At 36.9% G+C, this 20187-nt stretch overlaps 1 protein-coding gene across 5 annotated transcripts in view; it reads left to right on the top strand.

Annotated features, from left to right (window-relative positions):
* The window catches only part of opa1 (OPA1 mitochondrial dynamin like GTPase), a 59539-nt gene extending 39712 nt beyond the window's left edge, over window positions 1-19827 (top strand). For all 5 annotated transcript variants that reach the window (XM_052130188.1, XM_052130190.1, XM_052130189.1 and 2 more), the window contains 2 exons: window positions 17779-17847; window positions 18206-19827. In XM_052130188.1, the coding sequence (XP_051986148.1) occupies window positions 17779-17843 (65 nt within the window). In that variant the 3' untranslated portion in view covers window positions 17844-17847; window positions 18206-19827. The remainder of the gene's footprint in view (window positions 1-17778; window positions 17848-18205) is intronic.
* The last annotated feature ends 360 nt before the right edge of the window (window positions 19828-20187 follow it).

Genomic DNA, 20187 nt, shown 5'->3' on the forward strand with positions numbered 1-20187 from the left:
AGTATGTTGGGCTTTTTTGGCTGTATGAGCATATCCACTGATGCCTGACCCTCCACTGTTTAAGCCTGGTGCTTGGCGTTGGGTGACCCTTAAAGTGGATTCCTGTGCTGTTAAGCATGACATTGCCTGGTGGACAACCAGCACTTAGGGAAAACACAATCAACCTCCAAAGAAGTGGCTGTTATGCTAATAAAAGCAAGTCTGGGCATGCATGCATGGATCAGTGCCCTAGCTGTTGTCATTGCACAAAATACATGGTCACTCAATTAAGGTGTAGTCAGTGTTTATGACAGAGAGAGTGAGCTGTAGTTACAGGACTTGGTTTTTTAATAATGGTTGCCATAATAGGAAAGACAATGGGTGCAAAAGTAAAAAGTAAGAGTTAGTGCTGACAAAGTTAGCATGTTCACATTTTAGTTTAATTAAATCTGTGTATTTAACCCACTTAATGTATTTACTTAATTTAGTTTGAAAACTGCTTTATTCTGTTTCATCCACTAAGACTGGTCAGAATAACCACTGGTGAATAATCAATATGTGATTTATACACAGACACAACAATCCCATCAATCAATTACTGATTAAAATACTTTTATCTGTAAATTAATTGCAAATTAATTTGTGTAAGTAGTCAGGAAGATATTACACATTATCTAGATTTAACAAAAGTTATTTCCTCTCTTTCTGCGTGGAATTTAATTTATCATTCATGCTCAACTTGTAAACCTATGACTTATCACCAACGAGTGAAACACACTGTGAAAGAGAAGGCCATTATTAAACTGCAACATACCAGTGGTAAAAATCTTTGTTCCAATTCCATTTTCTTGTGTTTTGTCTCCATAAATGTGGAACCGAATGCACTGAAATTGAATACACAACATTTTGAAAAGAGAAACATTTTAATTGGGGGCAAATTTAAGCAAATTTGAAATTAGACATGTTAATTCAAAATGTAAAAAATATATTATTTGTTTTCATCTATTGACTGCCCTAGCAAAAATACATTGAATTGCACTGAATATTAGACACACAAATCAATGATTTGGCTATATTAAATGGATAGTTAACCCAAAAATGAAAATTATCTAATCAATTTCTCACCCTCATGCCACCCCTTTCTTCTTCAGAACACAAACAAAGATTTTTAAAAGAATATCTAAGCTCTGTTGGTCCTTACAATGCAAATGAATGGTGACCAGACCTTTTAAAGCTCAAAAATCACATTGATGTCACATAAAATAATCCCATAAAAAAACAGTGGATTAATCCATGTCTTCAGTTGAGATTTAATAGGTGTGGTTGATAAACAGATCACTATTTAATTCCATTTCTAACAAAATGTGAAAGAAAGTGAAAGTGGAGATTTATAGTGTAGAAGGATTTAAATATTGATCTGTTTGTCACCCATTTTCAAAGACATGGATTAAACCACTGGAGTCTTATGGATTACTTGTATATGGCCTTTATGTGATTTTTGGTACTTGAGAGGTCTGGCCACCATTCATTTGCATTGTAAGGACCAACAGAGCTTAGATCTTCTTAAAAAAAAATTGTTTGTGTTCTGCAGAAGTAAAAAAGTTATACACATCTGGGATGGCATGAGAATGAGTAAAAGATGAGAAACTATCCCTTTAAAACACAAGACAATATTTTATTTTCTGTTTTGAATTTAAGCAGGAACAGTTTCTTGTTACAGATTAAGTCATTTCAGACTAAGTTGTTTTCATCCAGTCATCATTGTGTTGTTTTGTGCAAAGTTTGAACTGTATAATGAACAAGGAGTTCTAGCTTTTCTGTTTGGCATTAGTTTACAGGAATCCTAATGGCTTGATCATGTACAGTATCATATTATAATCAACTTTGCCATTTTCTTTGACAATACATTGCTGTGATTTGTGTCCATGGGTAAATCAAGTGCATATTTGCTTGATTGCAAAGCTATATTGTGTTTTAGTCAGGCCAGAGGTTTGCAGATTGTAAAGGCAGAGTGTAGTGCAAGCGTATTAAGCTATGGGTGTTCTGTGCATACACAATTTATACATGGTGGTGTATGAGAGGTGGCCTTTGTGTAAGTGCACCAGGTTTGCCACCTAGCCTCCATTTATTTCTCATACAAGGATTTTTGGGCCACATTTGTGCACTGGCTAAGTGTAACAGTTTCTCTCGCATCAAGCAGGGTTAGGCAAAGAACATGAGTTTGGACAAAATCCTGGCTACTTGCTAATTCTCTTCAAATAGCAGAGAGGAATTTGTGGGCCTGCCTGGCCTTGCTGTCTTTCCTGCATGGGGCGGCATCATGTTCCCAGTGTTCCCCTAGCTTTTGATGTATTTTGATGTTCTGTCCCAGCTTCCCGTCCCTGAGAACAAGTGATATTTGTTTTACCACATTGACCTCCTAAATTCTTAAACCATCTGAACTAGGGATTCAAATTTGGGCAAATTCTTTTTTACCGACTAACCGTGAGTTTTAACTGGTTATTAACCGGTTAATCGATAATCCATGAATCAAAGCAAAGTGACCAAACAAGCATGACAAAGCTCTCTACTGGCTGAAACAAAACAGGCTCACATGACAGATGTGCATATTTAGCAATAGTTAATACATCAACATTTGAATGAACAACCTTTTATTTATTTTATTTCTTATATTTGTAAAAAAAAAAAAAATAACATTTTGAATTGATCACTTGCATGCCAAATCAACTTTCGAGGTGATAACATTAAGCCTAAATAAAAATTATGCTGCTGTGCAATCATAATCGTTTTTGTTTAGAAAAATCAACATATATTTACGTGGGCAGGGGGTCAGTATGGTACGCAGCAGAGGTGGATAGTGACACTATCAATTCTTTCGACACTAACAATGCTGGACCGTCACTGAAATAAATTCAAGCAGGACGTAAAAAGCTGTGAAATAATGACATAAGGCATGAATAAAACACGATCTTGCTTCAGTGTGTAATTAAACGTTATTTATAACTTGGGACATTGTTCACGTTTTTCACCGTAATAATTAGTAGAAAAAGGTTTCCAAACTTCTCTTCTAATTGACAGATTCGTCCAAATCCGATGCATCCTTAAAGTGATAGTTCACCTTTGATTAATATTCTGTCATCATTTCCCCTTGAAACTTTCTGTATTCTGTGGAACCCAAAAGATGTTGACAGAATGTTAGGGACTGACAGTGTCAGTCACCATTCCCTTTCAAAATATGGAGGGGTAAAAAAAAATATGCAGTGAAAGTAAATGATGATTAAGGTTAGCATTCTGTCTAGTGTCTCCTTATAGGAATAATTTTTCCAAAATTGAAAATTCTCACATCTTTTACTCACCCTCATGCCATCCTAGATGTGTTTTTCTTCTGCTGAACACAAATATTTTTAGAAGAATATCACAGCTCCGTTAGTTTATACTAGAATGCAAGTGAATGGGTACCAACACTTTGAAGCTCAGAAAGTACATAAATGCAGCATTAAAGGAATACTTTGGATTATTTGGATACTTTCTTACTCTTACTCGAGTAATTTTTAACATTATTTATTTTACTGTTTGAGTAATAATTTTTTATATATAATTGTACTTTTAGTTGAGTAAAGTTTTTGGCTACTCTACCCACCTCTGGTACGCAGCTGGTTGGTGTTAAGCGTGGTGACTAAAACCTGCTCCGAAAGCTCTGGCGTCATGCTGCGCATCGCACTCCTGTCTCCCGTGCAAATGGGCTGTAAACATATGCTCTTATATGTCGAGGCTTCAGATGTTTGATTTTTTAAATGGTACTGTATTGTAATTGTGCTAGTACTAAACATGTCGTCTTCACAGACAAAATGGTCCCACAGTGTGTGGCGCACACTCCATATTTTCTTGTATATCGGACTGAGAAGAAGACAGTGTTTTATTTGTTAACGGCGCCCTCATGTGTACACAACATGCCCTCTGATTATCCCATCAAATTACCTCTCTGTTGTTTCTTTATTTAAAGGAATAGTTCACCCAAAAATTTTAATTCTCTCATTATTCACATACCCTGATTCCATCCCAGATTTGAATGACTGTCTTTCTTCAGCAGAACACAAATTAAGATTTATAGAAGATGATAGAGCTCTGCCTGTTCCTTACAATGGAAGTACAAATGTGCCAGCACTTTGACGGTCCAAAAGTCACATTAAGGGAGCATAAAAGTAATCCATGCGACTCCAGTCGATCAATGAATGGCTTCTGAAGCGATTAATAGGTTCATGTAAGAAACAAGTCGATAATGAAAAACATTTTAACTTTAAATCGGCATTTCCATCCAGAGCTCTGATGCTGTTTGAAATGGCGGAACTCTTGCATGACGTTCGTTCTTCTGTTGTAAATAAGTGCCGCTTCCAAATTCTGCCGTGAACTCGCTGATGCGCTTAAATCACGCAACAGCAGCGTGATGTGTCAGCTGCTGGTAGAAAGTGATTTTTAAAACCATGGAGCAGTTCAACCATCAAGTGAAACGTCTTGACATCTCTTTGGGAAAGAGAAACACCTGCTCAGCTCCAGCATCAGTTATAAGAATTTACAAATCTACTCAACAACACCCTTACTAACATTTATCCTAGTTATCTGTAACAGAATTTTTCATTACAACCGTGGAAGATGTAGCCAAGAAAACCGCAGATGGCACGGATAGTTGGAAACAAGTCATGGGTATGTAAGTACTTTAAATTTGATTAAACTTAAAAAATAAGCTGTAATCAAACGATTGATGATCACTTGTGTGTGATATTATTTTTTATATTATTATCTGTATATATTTCGGAAGTTTCTGAATTACCTTATTTTGTCGTGGATGTCCCAAAGTGGATACTAAATTTGCACTTTTCAGAGAGCTCAATAAAATATTCAAATTATATTTGGGTTACATTTGAGGGCCAAAAAACATTTATTGTGTAAAATAGGCACATGATGTCAGAATATCGATCGTAGGGCCCTGAATCGAAGCATGTCGAATTGTGGCAGACTTTGAAGTATCTGCAAATATCGGATCACAGACTAAGAGAATCAATATTAGATCATATCGTGATGAAACATCTGATTACTCCCCTTTAACCGTGAACCGTTTACATCCCTAGTCTGAACCAGTGGTTTTCAAACTTTACAGACTCTTATTAATTTGGCAGACACTTTTATCCAAAGCAACTTACAAAAGAGGAATAATTCATCATAAGCGATTCATCTTAAGGAGACAGCAGTACGAATATTGCTTCACTAGCATCAGAATAGTTCTATAGATTTTAATCATTAGTAGTCTTAAATCATAAGTTAATGTTAGTATAAAAATATTCTATGTCTAGGTCTCAGTACATTTTTTTCAACAAGATAGATTAGCATGATTGGTCCTTATTTCTCAGCTCTCCAGAAATTACATTGTCATATTTCCACAAGTTTAATGACCTTAGCATACTCTCTCAGTTGTATCTTATATCCAGTTTGAAGTATAATTTTTCTGACCAGCAATTATGAAAAGCTTCTCTTAGACATTTGACTTCTAGAAAGTTGAAGTTCTTGAAGTTCTTACAATCAGTGAAGACTCTGAGTGTTTTGCTTCAGTTCACTTTGATGATGCATTGGTAGATCTAGTTTTAGACTTTACTAAGATCACAAAATCTGGCCCTTTGATTTCTTTTATGCAGTTGCAATTCAACACTTTTGAAACCATAAACATAAACCGTTTTACATCTATAATGTGACGTATTTCTGAGTGAAACATAATATTCAAATAGAAATATTGTAGGGAGAGACATTTTTCATCGGAATTAATTGGATTGTGAAAAGTGGGCATTTCTTCACAGAATGGAGCAAGTTGAAAACAATTTAGCTAAAAGAATGCCGAAATAGATATTTGGCTATTACTTACAATTTTACAATTTATTAAATAACCATTCTGATTAAAGAGTACCAAAATAGTTTTCTTTTCTTTCTTTTTTTAATGCGCACCGAAGCATCATTCAGAGTAAGACATGCTTTAAATGAATAGGGTACTTTTTGATTTCATATAGACTTTCAAAACTCATTTAGATATATTCTTGGATAGTGAGATATTAGGTGGTGGAAAGTAAATTATTTATTTTGAGAGTTTGTCTCTGAGCCATATCTATTCCACATCGCCCACCTTACAAGACCCAACAGGAAAAGATTCCAGAATCCAGTAGTGAACGGGAGGATTTGGGAAGCGAAGGGGGATTTCAAACTCTGTGCTCTTTAAATCACCTATGAGCTGTTGTTACATGCCCCCTGTCTCTGTCCCTGTTTGCTATTTTATTTTTTTAGATCGATTAAAAAGACTTACAGCCTACTTCATAAACCAAGAGATGTATTGACAGGCTTCCAGAACCTGAGGCTGGGCCAGGGGTTGAGTCCAGCTCTGGAGTCCATGAGGGGCTGTTACCCCCACAGGTGTGGGGAGCTGAGCCGCTGACCCTGGCCTCACCTGTCTGCCTGTTTGAAGATGAGGAGCTTGGTTCCCTTAACAAAGAGAAAAAATGTACCTCCTGGGGCAAAGTCTGGCGTTAAGAGCGATTTGCCCTTACTTGCAGGCAGAGAGCTGCTCTGGTTTCACACTTGAGGATTTTGTGGTTGTGTATGTCTGTGTTTCTCTCTCTCTCTCTGTGTGTGTGTGTGTGTGTGTGTGTGTGTGTGTGTGTAAGAGAGAGTGAAAGTGAGACTAGATGTGGAAGATGGCTGCATTTAGGCTTGTTACTGTGGCGACTGCCTGTGGGGGATGTGGTGTGGTGTGTCGTGTGTGTGTAGCACCAGGGCAGCTGTATGGCACTGTGCCTCCACTGGAACTCTGCCCACATCGCTAATATGCAACTGCAGGCACGTCTGAAGACAGCTTTATGAGGTTTTGATTTGCTTAATAGACTCGATTTTATCTGTGTAGCTCCTTCTCTTGTTGGGCCTTGTGACAGTTGTAGACTTGGCGCTCAGTTTGCATTACATTTTAAATGAATAATTTTTTCCTGCTACCTTTTAATTCTTGTTTTTATAGGCCAGGCTGATCCTCAAGCACTCAAAAAGTAGCATTTGAGACAACACAGGTGTGGGTGTCTTTTTTCACATTTTGAGCATTACTCTTACTTTTTCATTGGGGTGTTGGTAGGGGTGGGGGATTATTAAACAAGTGAAGGGTGACAGGAAATTAATAGGAAGAGAGGAGGGGAATGGGATCTGGACATAATGCAGTCCAGACTCGGATCCCTGCAGCATGTGTGTTATTGCTATGCCACAAATATGACGTTACTTTCAATTTTGTCTGCTGTCCAGTTTCATTTATTGGGACTTTTGAGTCAAGTTTTACTCTCACTTACATTAGTAGTTATATTGACAAAAATATTTAGTAATTTAAGATACATTTTGTTAGTTTTGTGTTTTGTTTTGAGCCACACTCTTACTTGCATCACCAGTAAGAGTACCACAGCTCAGTGTGTCCAAGCATGTGTATTAACTTGTATATTCTACGCTGTGTAGGCTCTTAACAAAATCTAGAATATTTAATTGGCAATTTCAAACAAATGATTGTGTCTAGTGCAAAAAATGTCACATCCTTTGAGTTTTTTAAGCTTATCCAGAACAGTTTGCTCTTTTACAGGTAATATAAGGAAATTAACCCAGTGCCTTAATGTATGGTGGTGTGATTATATAGCTTAGTGTTGTGCAGGCCTTTCTTTATGCCGGAATGCTCTCGTCATCTGTCTCATACTCCCCCTCATCACCTTTGCATCATTTAGTCTCCCTCGTGAAAGGATTATGTAGGAACCCGTTTTAGTGCTCAATGCAAAGTTGTCCTCCACCATGTCCTTCTCTTCCAGTAATGTACTGTTGCTGCTCCTGAGCTCTGTATACACAGGGCTTAACTTTTTACAGTGTCAGTCCCCCTCCCTTTGTCTTATTGTCTTCTATCTAATCATTGGCTGCTATTTGGCTTGACTGTATGTTCTCGCCTTTATTGGTTTATCTATAGCAGGGTTATCAAATTTATTGTGTGTTGGGTAAGTCAGGTGTGAGCTGTTGATTCTGTGTGTCTTATCTTCTGGTCATGATGTTGTCCTGGTTGCTGCAGAGCTTTTCATCAAAGAGCTTAAACTAAAGAAATAACTATTTGTGAATGTTGCGAAACATTTTAGAGCTTGATTCTTATGGTCCTCATCATGAGCCTGTCGAAATGAATCTTTCAAAATTAAACTCTTTCTTCATTTGGCCTCTGGCTTGTATAGTCCAAAAGTCTGTGACCACATTGAAAATCTGGGATTCAGAATCGAATTTAAACCTGGAAATAAACAAAGTTTTATGATTTAAAAAAAAGTAAACATAAAATTACATTACAGTAAAAATAAATGAGAACTGTTCTTCATTATTCCAATGTCATTTATCAAATAAACAAATTGATGACATTTTATGAAATTTCTTTCATCTTTTCACTCAAATTGTTATGCTTATATTTTATAATGAGAAAATTTTGTTAAATAAGAAAAATGCTTAATAGAAGTGGTGGTTTTAGAAATTTGCAACCCATGTACATGATATATATGTTCACCTTGGATCTGTTTAGGGTGTTAATTCAGCTCTTACATTTTTTTTGCATTAATGATCAAAGTGTGTTGTAAATGGAAAGAAGAACTTTAATGTTAAAATGACAGTTTTTTTAGATACAAATGAAGGATTTCCGTTTACTCAAAACAAAGCTTTTCATCAGAATCTGATTCAGCCAATGTGTTCACATACACACAGGCTTGAACATGAAATGCCACACTGTAGGATGTCACAGAATAGTTTATGGAGAATTATATACACTTGCCTTTCATCGGTGGCCAGCTTATGTTTTTCCTCCTTTCACTTGTGCCTTCTCTCCCACCATGTTCAATGCACCCTGTAGCTCTGATGTGAAAAACATATTTCTGGCCTGCCACTTCAGTGACAGAAAGACAATTATGCCTTTCTTTCAGGGCGAGAGGAAACTGCTCCCCTCTCTAAAACAGCTGGAGCAAAGCCCCCTTCCCATATGTGGCTGTAGCCCCAGTCTTCACATGCAGGCTGATAACAGGCCGCCCACTCTCACCAATGCATCCACGTCAATCCACCCAAGTGCTCTCAAAGGTCCTGCTCTCCACATAAATCTCTCAGCCCTCGTCGTTGCGGTGTAGAAAAGGTCCTCAGGAGTATTTCCCTTCTTTTTACATTTACTCTCTGCCCCACTAGCTGCTACAAAACTGTGGCAGAGGAAATCATATGAGTGGGAAATAGGGATGGGTCACGTTGGGACTAGTTAATTAGTCAGATCGACTGGTTATAGATTTGTTCTTATTTATTTTTAGTTTTGAAATTCTTTGTGTTCTGCACAGACCCAAATTTTTTTTTTTTTTTGCATAGTAAAACAGAAAAGTTGTCTTTTAATTCTTCTTCTTTGAAGCATCACTGCTACAGCCTTACATATGGAGAAGGATGTCTTGGGTCATTGTGTCATGTATTGTGCAATTAGCATTGCATATTTTAGACAGCGTGTAAAGTTGTAAGTATTTCCACTTTTAAAGACCCATGTGTTCTGTTCCATTCCATTGCACTTTGTCTGGCTATTTTTGAATGCAAGTACGTGTCTGTATATATCGTCTCCTAAGAAATGCATCTCATGGAGGTCAGGTGATCCCAAAGCCAGCCTAATTACAACCAAACTATTATTTTAAGAACGATTAGTTTACTAGTCGTTCAGGCAACCCACTGACAAGTCGATTTTTTAAACATGAAGTTTTACACATCCTTAGCGGGAAATGGTCCAGCAGTCTTGCATTTCCATTTCTCAATTTTTCACATCACAACAGTTCCTCTTGGGTCTGCAGGAGCAAAACCCATTGTCACTCTCCTGAAAGGTTGTTCTCCAAAGCCTTTGCACACTGCACTATGCACCTGTCTGTCAGATAGCCAGAAATGAGGTAATAGGAAAACCATATATTTCCTTCCTCAAGGGGTAAAAATAGAGATCTTGTTGCATTGCCTCACCTTCTGGCACAGTCAAAATGACACTGGACAACATAGTGCTCCTATTTTATCATGTCTTTTCTTAATTCATTGTTAAAATAAGGGATTCACTGAAGCTATAATTTTTTGTTCCTGCATACCTTTAATGCATTCTGCAAACTGCTCCAACAAAGCTAGATTTTCTTTTCTAAATCCAGAGTCCCAAATTTGACCCCTTTTAACCAGTACACAACCTCCATATATATATATATATATATATATATATATATATATATATATATATATGTTGTCCCACCTAATGATGCATTAAATCAGGACTCTGAAATGCCTTTACAGATTTCGGCACACAAGTTAGGCAGTCATAGAATCTGCGGAATGTGCAGAGGGTTCAGGTTCCACAAATCACCACTGGTTGGGTTAAGATGACATCCTCTCCATTATTGAGACATTAAGGAATTTAAAAGCATCCCTATGCAATGTTTACTACTCCTTACACACTGAGAAGTGGATATCTGTAGACATTTACTTGACTTCACTTGCAAAAAATGTATTGTCCTGCAACGTCATCAAACACTTGAATCACATAGTTGGAGTTCCAGGTGTCCCATAGTTATGATAATTGCTGTAATGGTCACATCTTGTGGGCTTTATACTTGCTACAGTACACTACTTTGAAATCACCCCTGAGGTGAAATAAGTTATCCAATGTTTATTTTAGCTAAATTTTGTGCTGAGGTGGTGCGCAATAACAGGTGGGTAAATGTCCCTTGATTATTGTGAAGTGAGGTATTAACGTACCCTTATTCCTGATATCATTCACATTGCCCTTTGAACTGAACCCCACCTTAATCTCACTTAAAGATGGCCAAAACCCTGTGTAGTGTACTTCGTAGGGCATGATCAACCAATTGGAACATACCCTTTGAGATGCTGAAATTAGACTGTTTGTTGTCTCACCCGCAATTTTGTGTTCAGGGTCAAATTTGGGTCTTTACGCTGACTGACACGCAGTTATGAGAATGCTCTCTCCAGCATGGATAACAACCACACACTCTCTTTTTCAAACATGCATAAAGGGACAGCCATCTATTGCCCAGTTGACTGTTCTCTGGCTTCTCCACATCTTGACTTGCCTCTGTCTTACCTTTGCCAAAGCCTGTAATTAAATGCTTTTTGAAGGCCAGGCTGTAGGGAGGCTGTAAAGGGGAGGTGAGGAGTTCAGCGTACACCTTGGTTTACATGAGACGTACCATCAGATATTGTTTAAAGGTTCTGGCTATTGGAAGTGTGGGGATGAATGACGCAAAAGCTCTTCATGGTCTCCAGTGGTGCAGTGGCCCATTTCCTCTAAAGACTACAGGAAACGGCATTTGGAACCCATTTTACTTCCATAATGTGGCATATTTCAGAGTGAAAAGGAATATTTAATAAAAAATAAATAAACTCAAACATAAACTTTGGGGAGTTTATTGAATTGTGAAAAGTGGATGTTCCATACCAGAGTCTGGAGTCAATTATGGGGGACTACTACCTTCCTGAAACACCACCTGCACCTGTTAGTTACAAAACAAGTGGCCATGGTGACATCAGCTGAAAAAGGAAATATTTTCAGTGGTGAAGCAAGTTATTACATTTTGATAAAGCATTCATTGTCTTTGGAATAACGTTATCATAAATAGTGCACGATAAGACCAGGAATGTCTATTAATGCCTATTCGTTTCACTGTGTCTAGATTTTGTAGCATGTATTTATGACACATTCATTGTGAACGGCCTCTTACTCTTTGGCATACCTCAAACATGGTATTGCCATATTAACAAGTGGACCTAGAAGTGAAAAGATGACTAAGATGGCTTTGTTGTGTTTGGACAGAAGGAATGTATGAGGATAGTACAGGTATGTCCATCAAGTATCTAGTTTTCAACTGGTAGTGTTGGTGGCATAGTGGCTAAAGCACAGGGCTGTTAATCAGAAGGTCGCTGGTTCGAACCCCACGGCCACCGCCATTCAGCAAGGCACTTAACTCCAGGTTGTTCCGGGGGGATAATTGCCTCTGTAATAATTGCACTAAGTCGCTTTGTATAAAAGCATCTGCCAAATGCATAAATGTGAATAAAAAATGATTTCGATTTGACTCATTTCCTGGCATAGATTTGGATGGATGTCTTTGGCTATTGCATCGCCCAGTTTGATAGTTTTGTTCCATCCTGTTGTGATCCGTTTAGCTGTTTGAATGCAATAATGATTCTGTGTGAACACCCTTGAAGAAACACATGTGATCAGGGTCAGGTGAACACAAAAAAAGCCTAATACTTCAGGGCTTCCTTAATAATGAATCCTGATTAGTTGACTAGTCGATATTGAAAATATGTTTTTTGCACATACTTATCGCACAGTCAGTCTTAAGTTCACACCTTATATGACTATTATTGTCCATGGACCTTCTGGAGCAGTCTTGTTTACAGGAAAGAATGGTGAGAAATGTGAGCTGCGGAAAAAGCTGTTGCCACATTTTAATTTCTTTGCTTTATCCCCCATTAACGGTCTTGCTACTTGATGGCAAATTCTGAAGGCCACTATTTATATCAAAAGGGATTGAGTTTCTCTTCAGCTCCTTCTACCTCCGTTGCCTTGGCGGTATCCCGTGCCCTGACTATTTCTTTTCTCCTGGTCCTTGTGTTCTCCGTGGCCACACTGTTTCACAGTCTAATTACAGGTCAATTAAGGGCTTTCTCCAGCCTTCTGCCGCATCGGCCCAGGAGGCTTAGAGGCCCGCAAGAGTGGGAGTGAAAGAGATATCATTTCATGTGGAGATCAGGCGAGAGCCTGATTCAGAGAAGGATTGAGGAGGAATACTGAAAAAGAGAAAGCCACCCCACACCCCCCAAATAAGGAGGCTGCTGGGACAGAGGCCAACGGATTATGGGAATATTCATGACCAGATAAAGAGAGGAGACCTATGAATGGATGTGTCCAAAAGCTCATCTCTTAGATAAACAGGGTTCTAAATGGAGTTTGGATCCTGTTCTTAGACTCACAGGAGCAGGGAAGGAGCAGTTCTCTCTCCTACGTCACATTTCCGTGGAGCTCAAAAGAAAAGTCTTGTTTTTGCCTTTTCTAAGCCGTTATTCTGCGTTCCTCCATGTGGAACAAACAGATGGTGAACAGAAATAAATATCTGTTTCTCACAGTCTTTCCAGATGCTTTAAGTCGATATACATACAAGGTCACATCATCATTAGCCATCGATTCTGCTTTAAGACTTCATTGACCAAAAACGAACATGTTATAAATTTGACAGTTTCCATAGACTTCCATTTGCCCTCTGCAGTGTAGTAGCTGATGTCAATTTGATTTATACCAAATCTTTTTGATTAATATAAAAAGTATTAAGATTTTCTTTACTTGCCTCAAATTTTCTTTAAAATAAAAGCAAGAGTTTTGCTTTTATTTTAATGGAAATGTGAGGCAAGTAAAAAAAATCTTAATACTTTTTATATTAATAAAAAAGGACTTTATAATGCATAAAAAGGGACAAACAAAGGACTGGACATGGTATAAATCAAATTGACAGGTTACAGGTGAGGCACTTACAATGTAAGTGAATGGGGCCAATCCATTAAATACTGTTTCAAAAGTATTGCCACAAGACAAAAGCAATATTTGTGTTAACTTGATTTTAGTGTGATAAAATAGTTTACTAACCTTTTCTAACCGTTAAAATGACTTTACTGCTCAAATAGTACATGAGTTTTAACAGAAAAATTAATGTAGGTGCTTTTATAAAATTATAAGCTTCACATTTTTACCTTTAAACCCTCCAAACATTTCACCTACAATATTAGTTCCTCACTATAACCTCGATTTTTGCTTTTTTGAAAGAAAAGGGCATCCAGATCATTTTTTGTGGTAAACAGCATTATGCTACAAATGCTGTTGATTTGAGCTGAACTTTTATTGGAACCGGAATATTCCTTTTACTGGAATAAATGTTTTTGTAATGCCTCCATGTCTCTTGACTTATTTAAGAGTGTTAAAAGATATCTCACTTGAACTTCAGTAACTAAAATTATGTTAGTGGTTAAATTTAGTTTGTTTACATGAATCAGTTCAAACTGTCCCTTTCAGTGATTGGTAAAATCTCTCAAAAATGATCACAAAACTCTCCATGTGGCATTTTTAATATATAATAAATGAAAATGTTTAAATATAATTCTTCCCGATGTACATTTAGTACAAAACTGGGAAAACACGCCTTCATTTATTTTAACCTAGATTTTTACTGTTTACATTCTTTAATGGTAATGGCTGAAATTATGGTTTATCTGATTGAAATAAAATACTGTTTAAGCCATTTCAGGGCAAATACATTCAAATATATGTGTGCATATTTTCAAAAGGCTTAAAATATTGAAAGAAGTTTTTTTTTTTATTTCCCAACCCTTGTGGAAATCAAAGGAATCCAGTGGAATTTACCATTTCACAGTGTAAGTTAGTAGAGTCCTGGTTTCTGCAAACAGGAGGCCACAGCCGGCTTGAGTTTCATCTCCACACCTGTCGTTTCACAGTGCCCTTAATGGCTCTTATATTCACTATCCTTTACCAATACTCGCTTTTATGTCCCTAGGCACACAGATAACAAAAAAGGATAGGGGCCATGAGTTTGTGTATGTGTGTGTGCAGAAGGTGCTAAATGGTCTTTTTTCCAGGCTTCAGGATACTTGTGAAAGTCTGTGTGTTTGTACGCACAAGCGCGTGTGCGTTTGTATGTGGGTCATAGTGTTGGATTTCAGACCTCAGGGATGTGAGATGTCCACAAAGGCTGTCTTATGTCTTTCATCCCACACCTCTGTGGAGAAAAGGGAATCCCCCGTACCACAAATACACCTAAAACGTCTGCACAACCCTCAGATGACAGTATTTAGTTTCTGCCACAAACGTGTAGCCCAGTGTCAACTAGAAAAGCCCAGTTTCCACTTGAAAAGCCCAGATAGCCTGTCCTCACATGACAACTTAGAAGGTTTGTTCTCACTCTATTAGTGCACAAATGGACATTCATGGGTGCGTAACATACTATAATACATAATATGTCTTCCTCCTCAAGATGCTGCTTTTTTCCCATGTAGTCTCTTTGTTTTTGATTGGGTCTTGCAACACAAAATTCCTTTGTTGAAAGTTTTATGGTCTGTAAATTATGCACGGATCATTTGTGGAAAAAAATTTAAATCGAGAAATTAAGACTCTCTATTTAAATCTGACTCACAAAGCAAAAATTAAAATAACAAAAAAAGAAATACATAAGTATACATAAGTATTTTTGGTCTTATTTTCGAGATAAAATATCTAAATATCCTTAAAACAAGATACATTTATTATAGAAACAAATTTATTTAAGATACTTAACGTGCAAGGCTTGTTTTCATATAGTGTCTCATATTAAAGTATTATTCTTACCACTAATCAGACATTTTTATTAAGACAACTTTTTTATTAAAGGGCAGTATTTTCCCCCTGGAATTGGATGTTCAGGGGCCTTCAAACAAGACACATTTATTTGAAGTCAGAAGTTTACATGAAGTCATAAAAAAAAAAAAAAAAAATTTTAACCACTCCACAGATTTAATATTAGCAAACTATAGTTTTGGCAAGTCGTTTAGGACATCTACTTTGTGCATGACACAAGCGATTTTTCCAGAAATTGTTTACAGACAGATTGTTTAACTTTTAAATTGACTATCACAATTCCAGTGGCTCAGAAGTTTACATACACTAAGTTAACTGTGCCTATACGAAGCTTGGAAAATTCCATAAAATGATGTCAAGCCTTTAGACAATCTGCTAATTAGCTTCTGATAGGGTGTGCACTGAATTGGAGGTGTACCTGTGGATGTATTTTAAGGCCTACCTTCAAACTCAGTGCCTCTTTGCGTGACATCATAGGAAAATCTAAATAAATCACCCAAGACCTCAGAAAAACAATTTGTGGACCTCCCCAAGTAAGTAATTGGGAGCAATTTCCCAAATGCCTGAAGTTACCATGTTCATCTGTACAAACAATAGTACGCAAGTATAAACGCAATGGGACCACACACCCATCATACTGCTCAGGAAGGAGACACGTTCTGTCTCCTTGAGATAAGTGTAGTTTGGGTGTAAGTGTAAATCAATCCCAGAACAACAGAAAAGGACCTTGTGAGGATGCGAGAGGAAACAGGTAGACAAGTATCTATATCCACAGTAAAACATGTCCTATATCGATATGACCGGAAAGGCTGCTCAGCAAAAACGAAGCCACTGCTCCAAAAGCACCATAAAAAAGCCAGACTACAGTTTGCAAGTGTACATGGGGACAAAGATGTTACTTTTAGGAAAAATGTCCTCTGGTCTAATGAAACAAAAATGTAACTGTTTTACCATAAAGACCATTGTTATGTTTGGAGGAAAAAGGGTGGGGCTTGCAAGCCGAAGAACACCATCCCAACCGTGTAGCATGGGGTGGCAGCATCATGTTGTGAGGGTGCTTTGCTGCAAGAGAGACTGGTGCACTTCACAATATAGATGGCATCACGAGGAAGGTAAATTATTTGGATATATTGAAGCAACATCTCTATACATCAGCCAGAAAATTAAAGCTTGGTCGCAAATAGGCCTTCCAAATGGACAATGAACCCAAGCATACCTCCAAAGTTGTGGCAACTGTGGTATTATTCTAACATTTCACTTTATTAAAATAAAGTAGTGATCCTAATTGACCTAAGACAGGGAATGTTTTCTACGATTATATGTCAGGAATTGTGAAAAACTGAGTTTTAAATGGATTTGGCTAAGGTGTATTTAAACTTCTGACTTCAGCTGTATGTAAGATTCTTAATGTGAAAGGCTTGTTTTCATGTAATATCTCATATTAAAGTATTATTCTTACCCCTAATCAGTGTCAGACATTTTATTAAGATAACATTTTTATTCAAGGGCAGTATTTTGCCCCTGGATTTGGATGTTCAGGGGCCTTCTTTTTCTATCCATATAAAATGACATAGCATGCTGTTAATTTATGTTAAGTAGCTGAAACCTATTCTATGCATTACTAGATAGGCCTAGAAAATAATATAATGACATTTATCAAATGATGAAATGGAAATTTTGCCCCAAGCCTTGGTTAATTTCTGTCCCTGCCCCATTTTTGTTTTGTTTTGTTTTAAGAAAAATAAACTTATGTATTTAGTCAATTTATCTAGTTTAAAGGATGTTATTTTTTTGTTTTGTTTTGTTTTTTTTTCAATTCAGAATAATTTCTGGTAACATTTTCATTAACTTACCTCCCTCTGTGTCACACAATTTAATATCACCCATTCCCTTGGCTCTCCTCTGCCTTCTCCATGACTCCCTGAAGGGGACATGCTTTGAAGTAGCATGTGGAGGTGAGGAGGTGCAACAGAACACCACCTCTTCATCATCTGCTCCTCAACCGCACACACCTTTCAGTGCTGAACTGTCAGTAGCCTCCATCTGCTGTTTGTACCCACAGTGGCATTTGACAAGACTGATACTTTTTCCACAAGAAAATGTAAAGAATATTTTTATGCATATGAGTCCACTTGAAAGTGCAGCTTTGCAGTGATGTTAGGGTTTTTCCAACAAGAGATGTTTAAACTTGAGAAGAGTACTTCAGTACATACAGTTGATGCTCTTGAAGTGCAGTAGAGTTGAAACTGTTTCTGAAACCTCAGCATCATACATTTTTGAACTCACATTTGGATTATTATTTTCTACAGAAAAAGTACGTGAAATTCAGGAGAAACTTGAAGCCTTCATAGAAGCTCTTCACAAAGAGAAATAGCGAAGTAAGTGATTATTTTTGTATACTGCATGGAAAAATATGAAACCAAATAGTAGAGACAAATTTTGACCCAAAAATATTAACAGAACAAATAGAATACACATTATGAAATAATAATTAAGAAATATACTGTATATAGTGAATATTTTATACATCTTCTAGTTGTGCTCAGCTCTAAAACTTAAAATACAACTTATATCAAATGATTGTAAAAATCCTTATCCAGTAATTATGAATGAATGGACAAGTCATTGAAATTCATGCGTCAAAAAGGGTGTGAACTTTTAGAAATGGTTCATGATTAATTCAAATACATTTTTTGGTTTTCATTTCAATCAAATAAATGTTTTTTCTTTTTTCAGGATCACCATGCTTTTGGACATATTCACACCCTTACAGAAGAAATTGCACTGATCTGACAACATCATTTTTGCTTTTTGCCCTTTGCCCTTTGAAAATGGCTGTCCTCCTAGCTTTTCCTGTGCTCTGGTTTTAACATGTCCTGCTTCAACTTTCAGTCCTCCCCCTGACACACACACACACACACACACTCTCCCCCTCTTAAAACAGCCCCTGTGTAAGCAAGTGCAGTGAGCAGGAGTCCCTTTAACTTTGCTGCACATTTATTGGAGCGCAAGCACTTAAGTAGAGAATGAGACTGGTCAGAACACCATGCGTTATTCTTTCTTCCGCCAATGTGTTCACGAGACGTGTTCTCCAAACACAGGGATACAGCAACAAGAGAAAAGGTTGAAAAATGACATGCACATTCATCTCTCATCCCTCGTTCACAATAAATGAGGAGCTTGTCTGGGTCTCTCTTTTCCTTGAGTGACTTTATTCATAAAGGTTGATGTTTATTGAGAAGCCACGTGGTTTAATGCATCTGATATTGATTTGCCTGACTGTGAATAGAGAGAATGTTCCAAAATGTCTTAAATCACCCATTTCTGTCTTTGTATTTCTTTTGGAGCTGTGTGGTTTCTCTCAGACTGGACAACATACTGATGTTTGTGACCAGTATGTCACAGTTAAAATTATATTAATCTTAACAGCTTCCCATTTAACATATAAATAGACCATCATCTTCTGTAATTATTTTGTAGTGTCTACATTAATACATGCCATTATTTGTAGATCTTATTTGTACATATGCTCTTTCCCAGTTTGCTTATAGTCACTCTGAACTTAGATTAAAATATTAAAGAAAACATGACTTAATCTTCAGTTTTGAATATGTAAAACACAGCTTTTATTAATTGAGGCAGATACAGCACCAGATGTTTCACTCATCAAACAAACTCCTCCACTCAATTTTAAGGGATTCAAATGTATTTGTTTTACTCTGTTCATCTTCAGATCTGTTGCACTTTTTTGCTTGCGCATTTACATCTTCATTTTTATTTTATGCTGTGTGCAGTTTGCTTGGGTCTTATACAAATATAAAATCCAGTTCAAAGTCCTATAATTTTGAGTGAAGGGGCATCAAACCTTTGTTCCTGGTAGCTCATACATGTAAATGGGTAAATAAACATGTCCTTGTCAAGTGAAACTAAGTTCATTGTAATCATGGATCTGTTATCACAACGTGGAAATATACGTGTGATGCTTGTAACAAAATATCTGTAGGTTGGTTTAAGAATGTTTGCATGTTGTACCCCATCATATGTGATTTATTTATTAAATTGGTGTTAAAGAAGAAATAATAAAAGTGACTTTAAAAGTACTTTTAAAAAGATCTCCGTTTAAGATGACAAGAGGTGGATGATATCCAACATGAGTTCAACCTTTGTAATTTCCTGTGAGTTTTGCATGCTGTTATTTTGGCAACTACTGTTAAACATTTTGTCAGGTGTCACAGTGCATGTTTTCTTCATTCAGTTTTATGCCTTTAGTTCTTTTGAACTGGTTTGTTCAATGAAAAGTTGTGTTAAATTGCAACAAAAGGAAACACATTTGTCAAACTTTTTGTTTGATAAACACATCCAATATTGAAAGATCTACAGTTTGACCGTGTCTTGACCTCATCAGTTGCTTTCTCCAGTGTTCTAGTACTTAAACAAGCAGCATAAACAGAATGAATGCCAACATTTGTAAAGCACAAAATAATCATAAGCTCAAAGTCAGTGTGCATGAAACTTTGGTATTTTTATGCAAGCATGTGCAAAGAGCAACGTGGTAATGGGCTGGGTCAAGTGTAATTCAGTTCTGAAGTTCTACTCTGGTTTTTGAATCTTTTGTGTCCTATTATAAAGTGGCAAGAAAAGGTATTTGAACCCTTTAGAATCACCTGCATTTATGACTTTGTTCAATATTGAAACATTGATGATCAAACCAGATTTTA

The sequence above is a fragment of the Xyrauchen texanus genome, chromosome 7 (assembly GCF_025860055.1).
Source record: "Xyrauchen texanus isolate HMW12.3.18 chromosome 7, RBS_HiC_50CHRs, whole genome shotgun sequence".
Lineage (NCBI taxonomy): Eukaryota > Metazoa > Chordata > Actinopteri > Cypriniformes > Catostomidae > Xyrauchen > Xyrauchen texanus.